Consider the following 12,533-nt stretch of genomic DNA (forward strand, 5'->3'; position numbering starts at 1 on the left):
ATAAAACTAACGTGCACCATTGATTAAATCTAATGGTATATATTTATTATATTATTGATTTTGTAAAAAAAAATTATAGCATTATACAAGGACCACAAAACTATCGTTTTCTACTGAAAAATTTAAAATTTAGTCAAATATGGTCAATCCTATATTTCTATCATAAATTTCTTGATAGAAATAATTTCTATCACCATCCTATCATACATTTATGATAGAAAATAATTTTATCATAAGTCTATCATTAATCCTTGATGGACAGTAATTCTATCACGAATTCGACATTAATCCTTGATAGACCTATAATTGTATCACAAGTCCATCATAGTTTTATGACATAAGCCATTTTGTTTAGAATCCATCATAAAATGTTTGTTATCTATTGCTAGTTTTCTTATAGTTACATAAACTTATTTTACATAATTATGTTCAAAAAGAAAGTTTATGTGATATTTTAAAAAGGATTTCTTTATAATACTGTATGTATTTTTACAGCATTGATAGTGGGATTAATGTGGACCATTAGTTTTAAGTATCTTAATCTCAATCGTCAATTTAATATAATGGATAATTAAATAACTATTGAAAATGTAGCATGTAATTTACAAGTTGCTGGAAAATATTTTTTTGATTTTAAATTAATATTAATTTGAAAAAAAAAGCCACACAAACCCAAAGGTTTGCTCAAATAGTCATACAGATCTACTTGGTTTCATAAATGGTAATACAGACCCCTTAATTTTCATTAATGACTATTATATATTTTGATTTAAACAACCTGAGTAAATATAAATATAGTAATAAGATAAAAATAATAATAAATATCATATGATACAAATAAAATATTACAATAAGTATAATTAATAAAATAACTTGTATAATGAATTTTTTTAATATTAAGTTACTATTAATCTATCCCGATGGGTTTATTAAAATCTACTAATTCAAAAATTAACTTTAAGATAGATATTAATACAAATATAATTAGAAAAGATATTATAAATAAAACACTATAAATTTTTATAAATTGTTGTGAGTGTTAGGTATAACTATTTCAATATTCTATATCATACATCATACTTAAGATGTTGATTTTGTTGAAGTGTTATGTTATTAAACATTAAGCTTTGCATTTATAATGTTCTACAACTTTAATGTAAAATGTAATTGAAAAAATAAAAACATTTTTTAGTAGTCAATTGTTTTGTAATATGATCAAATTAAGACAGAGTTATCATATTTTCATTGTTGAATATGCATATGATTCTTATTGAATACAAAGGTGCATCATTATGGATAGCATAGTTTCATCATCATCATCTTGCATCCATTTTTAAAAAAATAGAAATATAGACCTAAAATAAGCTAATGGAGGAAGACCAACGGTCCTGAAAAGTTGTTCCATAAATTTAAGCCTACGGTGATACTTATTTCTAGACTGATACTCTAAGTAACTTAGGGCATGTTCAGTATCATTTTGTAGTCCCTATTTTCATTTTAATTTTAATAGTACATGTGCAATATATGTTCAGCGAGCCTAAACCTTAAATCAAATTATAAAATGTATTAAACAGAATTTATTTGATAGTAATAAAAATTAAAACATGTTAAACACATTTTCTGTAAATTACAAAACGAATTATAAAATAATATACTACACGTCCTCCAAAGCATAGCGAATAAATTATATTTTACAAACACATATAAGACATGTGTTAAGTTAGTAGAGTTGATTTTTCTTGTAGTCATTAAGACATATGAATTGATACCCCTCCCCCCCAAACACACACACACATATTGAGTATTTCTATCTACCCCTATTTATTAATAGAAGGAAAATTAAAATCGTAATTACCTCGATATCTTATGAATTGATATGTCACATACAAATATCAGTGAAAATTAATTTTTAGATTAATGAAGTAAACCATATATAGGCATTTAATTAATCTAAGGTCAAATGAAATATATCACATGACATTTCATGAAGTAGTCCAGTTTTTAAAACTTGCATATAGTTTTGTAACTTAATAAGCCAATGAAATATACCACATGAGAAATTGAAGAGCTATTATTTATATTTCACTGTTGGACAAATATGGATCTTCCAATTCTTTTCCATGGCCATAAATTAAAATAAAAAAAATCACATAGTAGAGACTACATCCATTCGCATGCTCTCAAAATAGATTTTGAAATTAGTTTTGCATGCTTTCAAAATAAATTTTGAAATTAGTTTGATTACATGATAATCAAATTATCTTATAACATTAAAGATATAATTTAAGCACTATTTTAGCAATTGTGAGTTTTACATTAAATCTTCAAATTAATTATATATTGTCACTCTTTCCTATTTTGCTTGAAATTTCTATTTAATAAAATTACGAAAAGTCGATAATGAATGGTTTAAGATACATAGGTAAGATAAACTTTAAAAGTCTAATGAAACATTCCTATGAATGTGGGTTTCGTATGCATGTTCATATATTTTATTGAATTTTGTGTTATTAAACGAAATATGTTATTCAAGTGAAAATGTGAGAATATTTAAAACTATAAGGGTGGTCATTGAAATTTTTCATACTTCTACCAACTCAACGGTCCAACAGTTTTTTAAAGAATTCCCAACAGTTTAGCCACTTTATGAACCGGTTATGTTATTTTAAAAATAATTAAAATTTTTTATTAATAAATATAATGTAATATTGCTTACATTATTAATACTGTAAAAAAATTACAGTATCATAAAGGGATACTTTTAAAAATAATGAGGTCTCTGTCTAACCATACCGTGAAACCATGAAGATGTCCACTCTCTAACTTTCCCTTGTTATTTATTTTGGAATGAAAACTGACCGAATGAAAGGGCAAAAGTAGTTAATTTTCTGCAGGTAAAAGGGCAAAAAAGTACTTTTGTGCCAATATTAATTAAAACATTAATTCAAGTGACGAATAAAGTAAGGGAGGGATTATTATTATGTTGCGCGTGAACAAAGGGACAGCAGCGAGAAGCTGTAGGGGACTCTTCAGGCAAACAGCTCACTGGAATTGGATCTTACATTTATTTTTTAAATTTAATTAAATGAAAATGCGAGAAAGTGAATGGCGTGCGCATTACGCACCTACCCCAACTTTATGGTCATTTGATGCTCCACCACCAATTATTAGAGCAGTGCTAGCGTCAGTCCCTTTGGGAGCGGCTGACGCAGTCGCTGCTTCTAGGGGGGACAAGTGTTCTTTTTCTTCTTTTGTGCTTCATTAAATGATGGATTATAGGACCCACCTATATATACCAAGTCAATGATGGATTATTGAAATCTATGTATCAAAAGAAAGTTTTTTTTATTTATATACTCTTTCTGTAAATTATAGTTTTTCTACCAAATTATATAATTCATCATTAAAATGGAAGAGATAATATCACATTTATATAGAGTTTTTATCTAATGAGAATATTTTATTTTAATAAAATAAAAATATCACTATATATATTCATTAGAATTGGATTTTTTTTTAAAATTTAATTAATTGAAAGAGTGAGAAAGTTGAAGAAGTATGCGCATTAAACGGAAGAAGAGAGAGAGAGAAAGAGCGTGTAACAGAAACAGAGACAGTAGTGGTCGGGTGACTCGTGTCGGCTTCGACCAAACATTGACGATATATTCGTTCACATATTTTTATTGCAATTCATATTTTAACAAAAATATTCATTTACTTCCATCTCATTCGATCTGCTCGATCCACAGCCCTAATTCAGCTCGCAGGTACCCTCTTGCTTTTCCTTTCCTATGCTTCAGATTTAGTTTCTTTTTAAAATTTTCTAGTTCCTGCTTGGGTGCTGAGAAAATGGAAGAAAAAATTCATTTACTTCCATCTCATTCGATCTGCTCGATCCACAGCTCTAATTCAGCTCGCAGGTACCCTCTTGCTTTTCCTTTCCTATGCTTCAGATTTAGTTTCTTTTTAAAATTTTCTAGTTCCTGCTTGGGTGCTGAGAAAATGGAAGAAAATGATGGATTTTTAGTGAAACCTTGTGCTGTTATTAATTTATTCGCTTGCCCATTACATGTTTTTGCGTTTTGAGTGTAGATATGCTGTTAATTAGTGAAGGTAAGTCCTGGTTTTCACCCAACCGAAAAGTTTTTCTTTCTTTTTTTTGGGTTTTTATTATTAGATCCTAAATCATTTCTTGCTTTGTTCATCTCATGTTTTTGTGTTACTTTTAGTGAATCGTTTTTGTAAAATCACGATCTGGGTTTTACCCTTTTTTTTGTTTTGCATTGAAAGTTGTTTACTTCTTTTTTTTTTTTTTGAAGAGAGTTGTGTACTTCTTTTGTTTTGTAGTATCCTATATTTTGATTATATTTATCAACTTTTTTCATGAAAATTTGCTGTTTTTATGCTAGAAAGTGATGAAAAGTTTCATTTCTGTCACACTTTTTTTCTTCAGAGGTGCATAATTATTTCCCTGACAAATTGGCGTTAAAGGTTAAAAGCCAGCTTTTTTATTTTGGCTCATTAAAGGCTTAAAGCAGGGCTAGACTGACACATTAAAGAGAGTTACTAGAGCCGTTGGTTAGATAAATCTGAACAACCTGTGACAATAACAAGTCGTAGAAGTAAATGCAGCATTTTAAGGCAATTTTAGTTGATGGTTTTTGTTGCTGAGAATCTTGTAGTGGGTTTGTTTTCAGTACAGCATAGTCCCTTTTAACTTGGGGCTTTTGTTTGTAGGTTGATCAAGTGACTCATAAGGGTTTGTTGTGCTTCTGTTATGTCATTTGCGGCTGCGGCAGTGCCTTTGAATCATGCCTCTGGAGGTCCCCCTACAGGTTTGCTTCAATATTTGTGATTTATTGATGATTCATTAGTGTCAAATGATGTACTGTTCATTGGCGTCTTTTTGTATTGGTTGTATTAATTTCAAATTAGTGATGGAATCTGACTGAGGCAAACGGGTTACAGGGCTAATGTTTGTTTGCACCTGATGTAGTCTATGACTTGCACCATGGCTTATGTAACTACAATTCTTCAGCAGTTTCTTAATTGTTGCAGTTAATTGTGTTTGGTTGTTCTCAAGAACAGTTCTTTGATTCTGAGAGCATGCTTTTATCATAATCGTTTCAATATAGAAGCTAGAAGATTCTTTTGGGTACACAGCACACAGTATCAGATGATTCACATTTGTTTTTCTTAGATATGAAAGTTATTATTATTCTTTTCAAACTTTTGAATCCTAACCGGACCAATATTGTGTGACAGTGCGCTTTCTTATGAATTTACGGTTTTGAACTTTTGCTTTGATTTTGATCTGTACCCAATTTCATGATGGCTGATAAATGATAATAAGGTATATTTTGTCGGGGACTGGGATAGTAATTTTGTCTTCATGTCATCGCAGTGTGTTGTATTTTATGATCTCATTGATATGTTTGGGCGGTTTGTGTTTTGCTCTCTTTCTTCCTGTCCCAGCTTCATTTTCTGCTTACTTTGCCCTTTGTGTTCACTTTATAGGGGGATCCAATGATGCACTGTACAGGGAATTATGGCATGCCTGTGCTGGACCTCTTGCAACCCTTCCTTGTGAAGGGCAGCGAGTTTATTACTTTCCGCAAGGTCACATGGAACAGGTTTGTTGACCTTTAACTGGAATCTGTCTCTGTTTGAGTGTTCTTTTAGTTTATATGAGTTTACTATTATAGAATGACAAATATGAATACCCTATTAAAAATTGCCAAACACAAAAAATGGAAAAAAAAAAAAAAGAAAAGAAAATGACCAAAGTGTAGAAAACACTCAACTTGTTTAACAGAAGAATATAATGTGAAAATATCTATCTATCACCATTTGCAGGTTAAAAATTTTTTTCTTTCAATGTCGTAGGGACAAGAAAGTTTCAATCATGTTATAACTAATGCTATTTTTCAAATTTCCAGCTTGAAGCATCGATGCATCAGGAGTTGGAGCAGCAAATGCCCTCATTTAATCTGCCATCTAAAATTCTGTGTAAAGTGGTTAATGTTCAGCGACGGGTGAGTTATCTCATGATCATTCTATTATTTTTTGGGGAGCATGTCATTGTTCTTGAGCTCTGTTAAAAAGTTGTTTCCATTTCTAAGTCCTTACTTCAGTTGCTCTTTTTGCTTTGACTGTAGGCTGAACCTGAAACGGATGAAGTTTATGCACAAATAACTCTGTTGCCTGAACCTGATGTAAGCTTTCTTCCTTTTGCTCTAATCTTTTAATTAGCTGATTTAGAAACTACTAAATTTGTTAGCTTGTTATAGTTGCTTGCAATTCTTACAGTTTCTTTCTTTCATGTCTGTCTGTGTTAATTTCACCAGCAAAGCGAGGTTACCAGCCCAGATCCCCCCATCCCAGAGCCTGAAAAGTGCACCGTTCATTCATTCTGTAAGACATTAACTGCATCTGATACGAGCACCCATGGTGGGTTCTCCGTTCTTCATAGGCATGCAGATGATTGTCTCCCCCCATTGGTTAGCTTCAACTGTGAATCCATCATTTTTGTGTCAGATACTACAGGATGATATGTTGTATTTACAGCTTGCTTGACCTGCCTGTCTCCCTTGATCATTTCAGGATATGTCCCGGCAGCCACCTTGGCAGGAACTAGTTGCAACTGATCTGCACGGGAATGAATGGAATTTTCGGCACATTTTCCGAGGTTTGGCTCCAACTTCTCTGACTTGATATAACACTTTGTTGCTTAAGTTGAAGCAGAAACATTGCTGCAACATGCTTATTTTTAAAGTTTGCCAGGTTCATGTATTTTGTTAAATATTTTATCCAATGTATTATAAATTACACATGGTTTCTGGAAATTTGAGGATTTTGATACAAAGTCAAGGTTTCCTATCACAGATCAACCAAGGCGTCACTTGCTCACCATTGGGTGGAGTGTGTTTGTTAGTTCCAAGAAATTGGTAGCAGGCGATGCATTCATATTTCTGAGGCAAGTACTGGTATATCAAATAGGAAACGAAGTATGTTCTGTTTCGTTGCTTTGTTTCCTATATTTATCGTGTTCGCTATTGATAACTGTTTCAGAGGGGAAAATGAGGAGCTGCGTGTTGGGGTAAGGAGGCACATGAGACAGCAGACAAATATGCCATCTTCAGTTATATCTAGTCATAGTATGCATCTTGGCGTACTTGCAATTGCTTCTCATGCCATTGCAACTGGAACTCTCTTTTCAATCTTCTACAAACCAAGGTATTTTCCTTTGTGCAATTTGAAGTTTGACGAGTGAAACATTTCCAATTTCTGAATTGAAAGAGAGTAAAACTTAGGACTAAATGCCCAAAACTCAATGTAAAGGCATGAAATTTTTTTTTAAAGATGTTGTCTTACAAACATCGAAATTTGCCAGCACTTCTATAGTTTGGGCTTCTTTTTTAAAAAATCCCTCTATGTTCTATCATGCTATGTATTTTTCGAATTATCATTATTAATATTTTTCAATAAAATATTTTTGACATAAAATATAATTATGTGCCAGAACTAGCCGGTCTGAGTTCATTGTAAGTGTTAACAAGTATCTTGAAGCTAAAAAACACAAGCTTTCTGTTGGGATGGGGTTCAAGATGACATTTGAGGGTGAGGAAGTTCCTGAACAAAGGTAACCTTCCTTTCTAATTTATTTTTGTAGAAGAGGAAGTTAAATAACATTTATTAACCAATTTTATCATCGTTCCACAGGTTCAGTGGTACTATAGTCGGAGTTGGGGATTGTAAAAGTTCAGTCTGGCCAGATTCAGAGTGGAGATCCTTAAAGGTTAGCAAGTTCTTTTCCCATACACCAACTTAGTTTTGAATTCATTCAAAGAATTTACTAAGGTGGCCATTCCAATATTCCACTCAGTTTTATCCACACTTTTATACTAATCAAATTAAATAGTGGCTTTTAAAATTACTAATTTTTTAGAAGATTAGGTGTTTGTTTCCTTTGTAACCGGTCAAATATTTCTGTGTTTTGAATTTTGGCGGGGGGAACTCTGTGTGGCCTGGTTGACTTTATCATGTTTCAATTTTATGTTAGGTTCAATGGGATGAACCTTCATCAATCTTGCGACCAGATAGAGTATCATCGTGGGAATTGGAGCCACTTGTTGCAACTACAACTACTACAAATGCTCAACCAGCACAAAGGAACAAACGGTCACGACCACCTGTTTTACCATCACCAGCTGCATGGGATGAACCTTCATCAATCTTGCGACCAGATAGAGTATCATCGTGGGAATTGGAGCCACTTGTTGCAACTACAACTACTACAAATGCTCAAACAGCACAAAGGAACAAACGGTCACGACCACCTGTTTCACCATCGCCAGCTGCAGATATCTCTGTCCTGGGTATTATAGCTTTAGATATGATGCATCTTGTTCTTATTCTTCTTTACTTCAGTTGCTAATCTTGTCTTTCTGTATTTATGTGGAAATCTCATGTTGAATCTTCAGCTTTCTCATACTGTGACTCACCGCAAGGACGCGACCTCTATCCATCACGTAAGTTTTCCACTGCCACAAAGGGAAACCATTTTGGTTTTAGTGGAAATAACTCACTGGCTGCTGTTTCCAGCAACCCAATGTACTGGCCTAACCGTGCAGAAAATTTAACAGAATCATTTGCTCCAGTTGTGAACAAAGAATCCAGTGAAAAGAGACAGGGCAATGGGAACACCTGCAGGCAATTTGGCATTCCACACATTGACAACTCGAATGTAGAAGAAGCTTCGCCTGCTTTTACCATGTCTGGAGCAATGGGGGATGATCGAGCAATTCCATGTTTAGATGCAGACTCTGACCAGCATTCTGAACCATCAAATATTAATCGATCTGACGTTCCTTCTGTAAGTTGTGATGCAGAGAAATCGTGCCCGAGATCTCCTCAGGAGTCTCAAAGCAGGCAGATTCGAAGTTGCACAAAGGTAATATGGTTGCTTTCTGTTTTAACTTTCCTTTCTTAACAAGCTAGCATGCATTAGATAAGATCTCAGAAAGGGCTTTATTTTCCTTTTGAAATTTTAGTTTTTGTCTGCCCGACAGGCATCCTCTCTGTCTATGGAACCGGTTTATAATGTCTCTTCGAATGGGAAATTTAGAAGAAGAATAATGTCATGGCAAAAGGGTGAGCTTTTGGGAAGTGGGTCATTTGGGTCTGTGTATGAAGGCCTCACTGAGTAAGTGAATTCTGTTCCTGTATTAATGTTCTTGGAACTTGTGAAAAGGAGTTTAATTGTTCTGATTGTATTTCAATACCCATTTGGTTACATAGCCTTATTGATATGTACCTGCTGAAGGTTTTTAATGAGTTAAAGGATGTACAATGTTGGATTAGAAGGAAGTTTCTAGGAACTTATTGAATACTTTTTCTGCTTTCTGAAAGATACTACAGGAAAAGTGATAGACTTCATGATGAGAACTCAATGGGGTTTTGGGTATGCTACTTGTAAATCTACTCGTCTTATTTGTCAAGATAATCATGCAAGATGAATTCAATTTTGTTTTTGAGGCAGGGTAATTTGATGACGAGCTAGACTGAATGTTCTTTTGCATATTCTTACTTGAAACAATGAAGTTTTGCAACTATTTTACGTTTTACTTCTAAATATTTCTAAGATTTTGAGGTGTATTTTATTTGTTTTTGCAATGAGTCCATATTCTGAAAGTGGTTAGGATTATGTCTGTGTGGTCAGACTTACAATGATTAACTTGGCCTTGTTTACTATCTTTGATGTGCATGTTTATGTGCAAACGTCCATGAGCATATACTTTTTTTTTTTTTTTTGGGGGGGGGGGGGGGGGGGGGGGGGCAACTTCTCTAATGCTTTCTGGTTTGTTTGCAGTGATGGATTCTTTTTTGCTGTGAAGGAGGTTTCTTTGCAGGATCAAGGAGCTCAGGGAAAGCAGAGCATTCTTCAACTTGAGCAGGTGGGATGATTAGTCTTGTCCTGCTGGAACTCCATTACATATTATTCTGTAGTCTTTTTCTCTGCTTTAAATTACAAATCATGCAGTTGCATATTTTTATCCCGCCTCTAAATAGCTACATGGAAGGATCATTTCTCTAATAATATGTTTATTGGCTCAGGAAATTTCTCTTTTGAGTCAGTTTGAACAAGACAACATAGTTCAATATCTTGGCACAGACAAGGTATGCGTCTATCCTCCGTGCTTGCTTTTTTTTTGCCTTTCATTTCCTCATAGTAATATTTGTGAAGTGAGGGTCAGAACTTTGTGCTTGTAATGACATTTATAGACTCCTAACACCTATGATTTTTCTGGAATTTGAAGCACTGTGAATTAATGCATGTTATTGACTTTAGCACTATTTGAATTTTTTTTTTCTCTTTTAAGTGAAATTATACTGTCATTGTCCTTATCATTAACACAATCAATTGGATTAAGTAGTCATACTTGACAGGAAATACTTCAGAATCAAAGTTTTATGCTACAATGAAATCGCCAGTATTCCCAAACTATCCATATACCCGTGGGGAACTCTATTATTGCCAGCTTTAATTTCTTCCTGCTACATTTAGTTGTGCAATTCATTATTATCTGGCATTTCAGTATATATAAACCTATCTTATTTGTTAAAGTACACAAAGAACAAGGAACTTCCCACTAGTCCTAAATTTGAAGAAAAATGCAGTCCTGCTGCACACTTTGTGTGGCATATTAACTAATTTTTTGAATTTCTATGGAATTTGTCTCTGTTGTATTAAATTGTCCTTTTATATCTGGTTGTTTAGGTGTGCTTATTTCATTTCTGACTCTTTAATTCTAAGTCACCAAATGATCTCAGGATGAAAATAGGCTTTATATCTTCCTTGAGCTTGTAACGAAGGGTTCACTTGCAAATCTTTATCAAAAGTACCACTTGAGTGATTCTCAAGTCTCTTCATACACAAGGCAGATCCTGAATGGCTTAGTATATCTTCATGAGCGGAATGTGGTTCACAGGTGATATAATTGATTTGGCTGCTATTTTCTCAGTTCATTTTCCTTATCATGCTGTGTCCTCTCAATATTCCACATTTTATGTCAAGATGTCTCGGTGCAAATAGATGTAGCATTCATGATTGTTTATGCAGATAGGAAATCAGTTCTTTCTCTTGCTGTTTGTTTGCAATATGTTATTATTTATACCATTCGTTTTCTTTCCAAAAATGCAGATTTTTGGAGCTCAATCTTTAAAACTAGTCTGGAAACCTGCATATTGTTAAGCATTTCTATTGCTGATACTTTGTATATAATTTCGTGATGGTATTAGAAATAAGATGTTGCAGAGGAAAGGTTGAGAAAATTGGTAGAAACAAAGAGAAAAAGGTAAAAGCGTACAGAAATAACAAAAGAGCATTTAAAGTTGTAGGATGTTTTGTAAACAGCTAACCATGTTGAATATGCATTTTGAAGAAATAGTTGCAATCATAACCATTTACAGATAGTTTTAATCCCTCACAAGGAAAATTACATTCTCAGTTGCTGCAAATCATGGATATTGGTTTCATTCAAGGTTAAACAGAAGATAGCAATAACAGAGGTTGTTATTTGGAATTGAGGGAAAGTTTGCTTAACTGTTATCATCTTGCAAGTGTTAATCATAACTTAGCAGCTGCAGAGTTTCAACAGAATAATAATCTAGTATCTTCTTAGTGCATGTACTGGGGATGAATTTATAGACAAGGTAAATCTCAGTTGATGAGAGTAAGAAATTCTTCTCTCAGCAAAATGTTATCAAAATGCTCATTCAGATAGCTCACTGATTGTTTACAGACTTACGAAAATTGTTAAAAAGCGTGTGGTGAATAAATAGCTTGTGTGAATTATTTTTTAAAGAGAAAAATTGAAATGCATTTCCAGGCTGGGTACATAGCTGGTCTATTTTTTGGGCTACTATAATTGTGGCAGGTGAACTTAGCAATGACACTTGAAAGTTGCTTTTGTTATACTATTTTAAGTATGTCTCTTTTAAAATTTGCCTCTTTTCATTTTCAAGGGATATCAAATGTGCAAATATATTGGTAGATGCTAGTGGATCAGTAAAACTTGCGGATTTTGGGTTGGCAAAGGTAGTTAATCTCTCCCCTTCTTTGTAAAACTCATGAATGCTACTGAATTTAATGCAATATATTTGATCTTTTCAGGCAACTACAATGAATGATCTCAAATCCTGTAAAGGAACACCATTCTGGATGGCCCCTGAGGTTTTCCTCTTCTGTTGTAGTCTGATTTATATAGACAAAATCTGATCTATTTGCTGAATGTCCCTCATTCACAATCGAATTTGCATGGTCTAAAGGTTTAACTGATCTACTTGTTTATAACCATTGATATCTTGGTCATTGTCAAATTTGAGAGCTCTGGGACACATAAAATCTAATTTTTTTCAACCTTTTAGCTTGACATGTTTGCAGCAGTTTTTAGGAGGTTAATTTTTGAATTTGACACTACTGTGTTTCTATAGCTTGCTTTTGTATAGCTTTAAAGATTGCAAATCAGATC

At 33.3% G+C, this 12,533-nt stretch overlaps 1 protein-coding gene across 15 annotated transcripts in view; it reads left to right on the top strand.

Annotated features, from left to right (window-relative positions):
* Nucleotides 1-3,539: 3,539 nt before the first annotated feature.
* Nucleotides 3,540-12,533, top strand: part of LOC102611261 (auxin response factor 1-like) — a 57,790-nt gene continuing 48,796 nt past the window's right edge. For 8 of the 15 annotated variants that reach the window (XR_008055112.1, XR_008055115.1, XR_008055113.1 and 5 more), the window contains exons 1-20: nucleotides 3,543-3,920; nucleotides 4,738-4,835; nucleotides 5,518-5,633; nucleotides 5,940-6,035; nucleotides 6,159-6,215; nucleotides 6,348-6,500; nucleotides 6,604-6,688; nucleotides 6,886-6,976; nucleotides 7,072-7,236; nucleotides 7,523-7,642; nucleotides 7,723-7,798; nucleotides 8,063-8,378; nucleotides 8,484-8,531; nucleotides 8,646-8,953; nucleotides 9,054-9,205; nucleotides 9,872-9,956; nucleotides 10,117-10,179; nucleotides 10,834-10,991; nucleotides 12,028-12,100; nucleotides 12,176-12,235. Coding sequence is in view for 8 of the 15 variants with exons in the window: in XM_052442431.1 (XP_052298391.1) it covers nucleotides 4,778-4,835; nucleotides 5,518-5,633; nucleotides 5,940-6,035; nucleotides 6,159-6,215; nucleotides 6,348-6,500; nucleotides 6,604-6,688; nucleotides 6,886-6,976; nucleotides 7,072-7,236; nucleotides 7,523-7,642; nucleotides 7,723-7,798; nucleotides 8,063-8,378; nucleotides 8,484-8,531; nucleotides 8,646-8,953; nucleotides 9,054-9,205; nucleotides 9,872-9,956; nucleotides 10,117-10,179; nucleotides 10,834-10,991; nucleotides 12,028-12,100; nucleotides 12,176-12,235 (2,280 nt within the window). In the remaining 7 variants the exon portion in view is untranslated. Of the gene's footprint in view, nucleotides 3,921-4,737; nucleotides 4,836-5,517; nucleotides 5,634-5,939; nucleotides 6,036-6,158; nucleotides 6,216-6,347; nucleotides 6,501-6,603; nucleotides 6,689-6,885; nucleotides 6,977-7,071; nucleotides 7,237-7,522; nucleotides 7,643-7,722; nucleotides 7,799-8,062; nucleotides 8,379-8,483; nucleotides 8,532-8,645; nucleotides 8,954-9,053; nucleotides 9,206-9,871; nucleotides 9,957-10,116; nucleotides 10,180-10,833; nucleotides 10,992-11,203; nucleotides 11,940-12,027; nucleotides 12,101-12,175; nucleotides 12,242-12,533 lie in introns of those variants that run through there. The other 7 variants (XR_008055118.1, XM_052442432.1, XM_052442438.1 and 4 more) reach the window with 7 other exon arrangements.

Source organism: Citrus sinensis, chromosome 5 (genome assembly GCF_022201045.2).
Source record: "Citrus sinensis cultivar Valencia sweet orange chromosome 5, DVS_A1.0, whole genome shotgun sequence".
NCBI classification, from domain to species: domain Eukaryota; kingdom Viridiplantae; phylum Streptophyta; class Magnoliopsida; order Sapindales; family Rutaceae; genus Citrus; species Citrus sinensis.